Source organism: Pteropus vampyrus, unplaced genomic scaffold (genome assembly GCF_000151845.1).
Source record: "Pteropus vampyrus isolate Shadow unplaced genomic scaffold, Pvam_2.0 Scaffold169, whole genome shotgun sequence".
Lineage (NCBI taxonomy): Eukaryota > Metazoa > Chordata > Mammalia > Chiroptera > Pteropodidae > Pteropus > Pteropus vampyrus.
This window is the reverse complement of record NW_011888950.1, coordinates 1,934,043-1,942,912: the sequence shown is the minus strand read 5'-3', so window position 1 is coordinate 1,942,912 and position 8,870 is coordinate 1,934,043. Positions and strand designations below refer to the sequence as shown.

Genomic DNA, 8,870 nt, shown 5'->3' with positions numbered 1-8,870 from the left:
GATGGCCGCGAAACGTTCACATCATTCTGTCACTGTCCCCTAAGCAACTTGTAATCCTTAGTACTAATAGTACTGACACTTAGGTTGAAGACAGCGTGGTTTCCAGGGAGCACAGTGGTGAAAACGACTTTTTTTTTTCCCCCTGCAAAAAGATTGCATCATAACATAGACTCATCGTGACAATTGAAAAAAAAAAAAAAAGAAATAGGAAATAGGCAGTTTAATGTTTGTGCCTGGGTAAGCATATCAGTGGGATGGTAACTAGGATACAGCTGTGAATCTTGGGGATTTTTATAAACTCAGAATTTACCTGGTAGGAAATAAGGCATTTGGGTATGCAGAGAATGCATATTGACTTTTTACCACTTTTTTTTTTTTTACCACTTTTTCATGTTAATAATCTATTGGCTGTCAGATTTTCTCTCGCTTACCACTGTTGTGTGTCTGCTGTATATTACCTATGCACTTGTTAGCTTTTTCCTGCTCACTTCCGCACCCACCCCCAAGTGTTTTATTTATATTTGCCATTATCCAGAAAAATCTCCATGCTCAGGGGTAAGAGATGTGACTTCAAGGATGGCGGGAGGGGTGAGAGTTGGGGTCAAGGTCATTTCACTTTGCTTTCAGCCCCTCCCCCTCTTGTTTTGGTGGAACTTCCTTCTATGTTACCGGTATCCATGGGAATATTAGTTCTAAACTCTTGTGAATTGGGCATTTAAAGAAACCCACAGTATTTCTACTTCCTTTAGACTCTCCGGATGCAGAATCTCTGGTTGGCTGTACAGTCCTTGTATGACTTTTGAGGAGCATGCAAGATCGACCACATCTTTACCTGAACAGCCTGACCGTTTTAAGTGTTTTTCTTTTCTTAGTGTATATGTTTGTTTAGCAAGTGTGTATACGTTCTCGGCGTTTGCACATGCTAAGTGATGCTATGTGCATCGCTGAGTGTCAATGTTATAGTGCTCGCATAGACGACTGGGTATCCCCCTCCCCTCCCCTCGGTCCTCCGCCCCTCCCTCTGTTTACTGAGCGTCTATGGGGTTGCTTTGCTAGCACTTGCGTTCTCATAGCAACATGTGCCCAGAGCATACTCAGGCTGGTCTATATGGCGTCAGCTGGGGAATAGCTGCTCTGAACACTCATTAGCAGACCTCGCTCTAAGCCCAGCATGCTTTCTTTTCTATGCTTATTTCTTATCCTTAGTTAGAAACTTTCTTATTCAGTACACTATGACCACCTTATGGGACACATTTATTCTCGTTCATTCTTCATAAGCACGTTTTTCTGTTTTTCTTTTTAATAATCCATCTTGGAAATATTTCCTATGAGGCAAAAATGATTTAGATTCACCCAGTTATACCATGTTATCTCCTTGACCTTTGATTTATCTGTAGCTCTCTCTCCCCTAACATCTACCTAAGATTGAAGCACTGAACTATTTTTTTCCATTGCTTATGCTTAATTTTGGCTCAGCCTATAAATAGTCTTAACATGAACAGCACCACATGTAGCCTCTCAATTTCCCAGAAATATTTTCTACCTCATTGGTTATAGCCTGGGTAAAATGATTATGTGTGCCTTTTAAATTTACATCAGGCCCTTAAATATTTGGGCTGTAAGAGGCATTTATACGTGGTCCATCCAGTCAAATATCCATTCTCCCGAGTCGTACCCATCAGGGAGGCAAATCACTTCGTGTTCTCATCTATTCTTAATCGAATGTTTCTCAAAAAATTATTTTGAACCTCTCCCTAAAATAAAGTTGCATGAAAGCCCTAATCCTAATGAAAGTTTTTCCCAGAAGCTCATGAACTGGTGATTTTTGGTGAGAGAAGAACAGGCAAGAAAGTTTTCTGCTTGCCCAAAGCCACTGTGGCGTGTGGGCAGGTTAATAGGAAAGGCATTCTTCATAGTGGCAGGTCCTAGATTTTATTTATGTAGTCAGCTCCACAAAAGTCTGAATGCACATCATGTGTGCACACACACACACATAAATCTATTTTGGAGCCTATCTATTTGAAGTGACAAAAGTTTCCATTTTGCCAAAAGAAAAAAAAAAATCTGTTTTTTCCCCCTTTCCAGGCAGAAATGGTAAAATTTGTAAATGATGCTCCTCGTGTGGAACACAGTCTGTCATTAGCAATGGAAATAAGATGATAATAGTCGCCGGGCTGGTACAGGCTATTTTCAAGGTGTTCTAAATGCGGAAAGCAGCTCATACGAAGCTGGTGTTGTGTGTTTTGTGGAATTTAAAACTAATGTCCTGGGGACAAGATTTTTGGAAAGTCGTAATTCAGTCTTTAGATTCCGTATGGTTGTTATGCTTTAATCTGGAAAGCATAACTTATGCAGAAATAAGTCAGAAGAAATTTGAGCTTGTCTACTCATAGCCCCTAATGGTAACTCAGATGGAAAGGTTGTTTTGAATCACGAAAAGGGAATTTCTTGGTGTCAGCACGTCACGTAAGATCCTGAAGTCAATCAGAATTCAAGGACACAAGTACTATTTAAATAATACCCTCCCCCCCCTTTTTTTGGAAAGTACACCTGTATACGGTGTTGTAGTATTATCTCTATCTGTTTTTGTGTAGAAATGCTTGGCAATTTCCTATGAACCAAATAAGCTGAAACCCCTGTTAAAAAAAGAAAAAGAAAAAATTCTTTCTATGTCCAGGATTTAGAACCCTGAGGAATAGGAGTCTTGTTTCTTTTGTCCAAGTACAAACTTCGCAGGGAAGCAGACAAAACATTGAAGCAGGTGGAAGACTGGGAAGGCACAGTAACTACTTTTTATAAAGTAATTCAAAGACACTTTCAAACCCAGCATCATTTAGGTATCAAAAGCTGCCAAAATGTAACACACATTGCAATTTTCACAGATGACTAATCTCAGGAAAAATGTGTTGGGGCGCATTCTTGCATAATAACTTGGATGAAGAGGGAGAAATGAAAGACTCTAACAAGGCATTTTCAAAGACAATGCACCTTGCCTCTCTTTAAGGGGGCACAAAAAAAAAGATAAATGATTTGCTTTATTTGTTTGCGGTTGGCTTGGCTGAAATCGGTTTTGTTAACTGCTCAATCTTAATGTGGTTTGGGGGGAAAAAGAAAAAGTCCTTCTTATGAGGGCTTTAACAAATTTCTGATCCTTTTAATCTGTTGTTCATCATCCCCCTTTAATACAGGAGGTAGGTCTGGTTGTTTGAGATTTTGAGAATAATCTGTATGTTTTGGTTCTATGCTGCATTAACTTATATTTGATGAAATAAACAGCCTCGACTTTCTCTTAGGCTTTTGTTAATTAGTCAGGGGAAAAGTGGCGTCTTTGGAGCAAAGACAGAAAGTAAAATAGATGGTTTTTACCTAGGTGACAATAAGGGAAAAGGGGAAAACTGAGAACTACTCTTTGTTCGCATTTAGTAAAGGTGAGTGCCTTCTCCACAGGAACATACAGCAAACAGCAGCGCTTGAAGTGAAAGTAAGCTGACTGACGTTCATGATCTATTCCTACAGAGTTGCCTCTGTTTGGGAAAACACAGAATTGGACTCACATGAAATGAGTTCCTGCCTTATCTCAATCCGCTAAAGACCAGGTCCTTTGACACAAAGGTGCTTACTTCCGAGCCTGTCATTACACATGGCAATCCCATCTCCGGAGAATTTCAGGACTCTTATTGCTAGGCAACAGAATGGCTCTCTGTCCCCCAGGGTGAACTTGTGTCTTCAAGTCAGAATCACCTGCACTAACAGAGCGATGTTATCTGCATTGTGGCTGCTTACAGTGTGGGAAGTGACACAGCAAGTCCAAAAGGTCTCCAGAAATTCAGATCCATTTCAGATGATCTTAAGGGCTGTCTGCTCAGTTCTGTCATTTAAACAAAATAGTCTGTGCCTTCTGATGTCAACGTTGTCATCGAGGACTCTAATATTCTCCCATAATGCACCTGCGGCTCGGTTAATGTTAACATCCTTCATTCGTATGTCATGGTCTCTAGACATGTCCAGGTTCATAAAGCTTCATGACAAACCTTGGAGTTAGAAAGTCTTTCTTCTGCTTGAGAACTTGCGACCCTAGCAAGCAGAGAAAGCTAAAGGAGAGAATAAGACGGGAGAGGTAGACCTGGAAAAGAGAATATTTTAGATTGCTTGCAAAAATTAGAAGAAAGGGGACCTGAAATTTTGGTTGAAAGACTGTCACAAGCAAGCAGCTCTTCTGTGTTTAATGATTTTATGCTTTGAAATTGAAACTGTTTTTTTTAGGGTACAAAGAATGAAAAACCCTTTAATCCAGTGGAGCATATTTATCTATATCAGACTCTGTGTGTTGCTGGGAAATGTTGCCTTAGGAAGCAGAACCCTTAATAAAGCCATCTTTGTAATGAATGATTTTTCCTTTTTTGGCAGGGCCTGTTCTCTGGATGTCAGCTGAGTTACTAAGGTAACTCTGCATGTCAGTAGACAGACCTTGGTAGAACCTCAAGGCTACTGGAGACCCCCATCTCTCCTTCTTCTCCTTCTCCTTTTTTTTTTTTTGTGTCAGCGTGTCCTCACCGAACATTCAAAACTGTTTCTCCAAAGGGTTTTGCAAAAACTCAGACTGTTTTCCAAAGCAGAAGCACTGGCGTCCACAGCAGAAGCAATGGGCAGCGTGCGAACCAACCGCTACAGCATCGTCTCTTCGGAGGAAGACGGCATGAAGCTGGCCACGATGGCGGTTGCAAACGGCTTTGGGAATGGGAAGAGTAAGGTCCACACCCGGCAGCAGTGCAGGAGCCGCTTCGTGAAGAAGGACGGCCACTGTAACGTTCAGTTCATCAACGTGGGCGAGAAGGGACAACGGTACCTCGCAGACATCTTTACCACGTGCGTGGACATTCGCTGGCGGTGGATGCTGGTTATCTTCTGCCTGGCTTTTGTTCTCTCGTGGCTGTTCTTTGGCTGTGTGTTTTGGTTGATAGCTCTGCTCCATGGGGATCTGGATGCAGCCAAAGAGAGCAAAGCTTGTGTATCCGAGGTCAAGAGTTTCACGGCCGCCTTCCTTTTCTCCATTGAGACCCAGACGACCATAGGCTATGGTTTCCGGTGTGTCACGGACGAGTGTCCGGTTGCTGTTTTCATGGTGGTGTTCCAGTCGATCGTGGGCTGCATCATCGATGCCTTTATCATTGGCGCGGTCATGGCGAAGATGGCGAAACCAAAGAAGAGAAACGAGACTCTTGTCTTCAGTCACAATGCCGTGATTGCCATGAGGGACGGCAAGCTGTGTCTGATGTGGCGCGTGGGCAATCTTCGGAAAAGCCACTTGGTGGAAGCTCATGTTCGAGCACAGCTGCTCAAATCCAGAATTACTTCAGAAGGGGAGTACATCCCCCTGGATCAAATAGATATCAATGTCGGGTTCGACAGTGGGATTGACCGTATCTTTCTGGTGTCCCCAATCACGATAGTCCATGAAATAGATGAAGACAGCCCCTTATATGATCTGAGTAAACAAGACATTGACAACGCAGACTTTGAGATTGTCGTGATACTGGAAGGCATGGTGGAGGCCACCGCCATGACGACACAGTGTCGCAGCTCATACCTGGCCAATGAAATCCTCTGGGGCCACCGCTATGAGCCCGTACTCTTTGAAGAGAAGCATTACTACAAAGTGGACTATTCGAGATTCCACAAGACTTACGAAGTACCCAACACTCCCCTTTGTAGTGCTAGAGACTTAGCAGAAAAGAAATATATCCTCTCAAATGCTAATTCATTTTGCTATGAAAATGAAGTTGCCCTCACGAGCAAAGAGGAAGATGACAGTGAAAATGGAGTCCCAGAAAGCACGAGTACGGACACACCCCCCGGCATGGACCTTCACAACCAGGCCAGTGTACCTCTAGAGCCCAGGCCCTTACGGCGAGAGTCGGAGATATGACTGACTGATTCCTCCTCTGGAATATTTACATCGAAACACAGTCTGTTGGTCAAAGGCCCAAAACAGTTATTCAGGCGACGGTACCGGTGAAGAGGTGGGTCAAGGCAAGTGGCCACAAGGGACTGAGGCTGGCACAAGGGTTTCAAAGAAAGACTCCGAGCTCGAAGACGAATGGAAAGCACTAAACATGCCTCCCCGTGACCCGATGGCACATATATGTTGTAGAATAAGTTATGGGTGGGTTTTTTTTTTTTTTTTTATGTTTTGTTTTATGTTTTTACAAAACTTGAACTTGCAGGCAAGCTTTGGTTGGGTATTTGACTTATCCAGAATGGAACAAGAATGTTTTTAATGGCATAACAAAGGCAAGACTCTGCCTTAATTTTGAAAAGCTGCTAACTACATGAACACAAATTGTATTTTTGTTGCCGTGTAGTTTTTCTTTCGTGTAATTTAAAAGTCAGTGTTGAACTTTGTTGAAAGCTCATGATATGCGCTTCAAAGTGGCAAGTATTTGGCTATTAGCTGCCAAAACGAGAGCCTGATTTTTTGAGGCCAGTAATTTGTTTGCTAGAATTGATTTCTCTCTCTCTCTCTCTCTCTCTCTGTCTCTCATTCTCTCTCTCTCTCTCTCTCTCTGTCTCTCTCTCTCTCTCCTCTTTGGTTACATAAGGGCATTATGTAACAAAAGCCAAATGGTAGCCTCCGGGTTTTTATTTTATTTTATTTTCCTTCATGATGTTAATGGGTTATCTCAAATTTTAAGTTAGACTACCTAAAATAAATACCAAAGATAATGCACATTTTTGCACAGCAGAGCTTATACTAAAAAGGAAAAGGAAGCTGCCTTGAAATCAAGAGACAATAACTTTGAACCTCAGCGAGACCTTGAACTGCCCTCTCCTTTGGCACCTTCTTTAGCAAATAGGACTTCATACACGCAGTCTAGTCAGTGCAGTGCTTTAAAAATTCTGTTCTTTCACATAACTTTTGTATTGTAAGAGGAAGAAGAAAGGGGAAGGAAAATTCACACACACACAATATAAACATCTCTTCTTTCCTGCGAGGTAGTGCTGGCCAGGCTAACACATAAGGCGAGAGATGGTGACATGGTCTTAGATTTTTCTGGGTTTTTCCCTTTTTGCACATTCCAAAATGTATTCCGTAATAAGATAAGACCTCGGTTGACTTTCATCAGCATCCTCCAAGCTGAGTCATCCAATATGGAAGCTAAATGGGTTTAAACCCTTATAGTTGAATGCGTTTCCCCAACTTCCGGAAAAAGTCCAGATTGGCTTTGCCTTAGAAAGGGTGCCATGCCAGGCCTCCAGACTGGTCCTCTGATCAGTGTGTCTGGATGAGTCCTGCGTGGCTGGGGGGCTGCAGCGCCCACATGGGGGAGGCAGCGAGATGCGTGTGGGCTTGCATCATCGGCTCGAGCATTCAGGAGGGAGAGCAACGTTGCTTTTTTTTTTTTTTTTACTATCAGACAGTAGGAATGAAAATGGTCCCAGTATTTTAGGGTCAACAAGGGTCATAAAAAATATGACACAATCACAAGTAAAGGAGATAATAGTCTAAAATGATTATTTCCCCCTTTATGTATGCACACTCATGATTGAATCTAAGTTGATCCTTGTCACCTGTGGACCGCTAGAGCAGGTGACGAAGGACACATTGATTTCCACAAGCCTCTCCTTCTTACCTGACTGCCTGACTTGCTAAATACATTTTTTTTTTTTCCCCCTCACTCTATCTCAATCATGAAACTCTGTTTTGGTTTAAAGTTCCCCATCTGTGAATTCTGGGGTTACTGACTTTTCTTTTTAATCGGAGTCTCAAAATCAACTCTCTTATGGTATTATATCCCTGTATGCCATTAAAAAACAGCTTGTTCTAGGATCCTGTATTCTGTGAATTGGTGTCTGTGATGGTCTCTGGTTCTTGAACAGCCATATCTGAATGCAGTGCCTGCAATAATATCACAGTTTCTGCTGCTGTTGTCAGCCTTCAGAGTCAATGGGTTTGAAAACCGTGGCGTGATTTCCATCGATACCAAGGCAGAGGTGTCAAGCGCGTGGACGCTGTTCTAAACCCAAACGTCAGGGCAGGTTTGGGAAGTCATTTAGGGAGTTGAAGGAATTGGCATTGAGCATCGACAAAAAGGGGCAATGATTTGGCCGTCAATGGGACACTGAGGGCTTCAGCTGCTGCTATTTTGATATTTTGCAAAGGAAAATAATCAAACCAAAGAGTATTCAGTGATATGTAAATTAAATGAAGATACAGTGGATAGCGGGGGTGACCATAGAGAAGGCTCCTTCCGAATACACAGTGCTGCCACTTAAAACGTTAATTGCAAGGGGGTGGGCCCGGGGGCAGGAATGATGGAGGGAAATCTTTCAACTTCTTTCTGAAAAAAAAAAGAGAAAAAAAATCTAAAATTTCTGGTGCACAGGTTTGTTCGTTTGTTTTTTTTCCAAGAAAATTTTGCAGAAGCTATGTTTTTAAAGTGTACATTTTATAAAGTTTATCAGATATTTTCATATTTAAAGCCAAATGTAAATAGAAGTCTGTAAAGGAAAAAAATTGCCATAGAAAGTATAATTTCAGTGCAGCAATTTCTGAGAGCTAGTACCTATATGCTACCGGTTAGCATGGTTTTAGCAAAATATTTACCAGCCTTATAAGGTTTGTATTGCTATGTTCTTCTGTTATTTATTTCAGCATGGACTGTTCATTTCAAAGCTTTTTCTAGTTATTAGTATTTTAACAGTTACAAGCTTTAAATGGCTTTTTTTTTTTTTTTTTTAAGATGATAGCTTTAAGCTTTCCTTTGGGAATGATCATTTTTGCTGCATTTTACCTTCAAAACATTTGTCCTTATTGACTGGGTCTCTTTAATAAGTGCACACACGTCATTACAATGCAGATTGAAGAGACC

At 41.7% G+C, this 8,870-nt stretch overlaps 1 protein-coding gene across 1 annotated transcript in view; it reads left to right on the top strand.

Moving 5' to 3' along the window:
* The window catches only part of KCNJ2 (potassium voltage-gated channel subfamily J member 2), a 10,296-nt gene extending 1,841 nt beyond the window's left edge, over nucleotides 1-8,455 (top strand). The window contains exon 2 of the mRNA XM_011370403.2: nucleotides 4,408-8,455. Within this exon, the coding sequence (XP_011368705.1) occupies nucleotides 4,643-5,926 (1,284 nt within the window). The 5' untranslated portion in view covers nucleotides 4,408-4,642 and the 3' untranslated portion in view covers nucleotides 5,927-8,455. The remainder of the gene's footprint in view (nucleotides 1-4,407) is intronic.
* The last annotated feature ends 415 nt before the right edge of the window (nucleotides 8,456-8,870 follow it).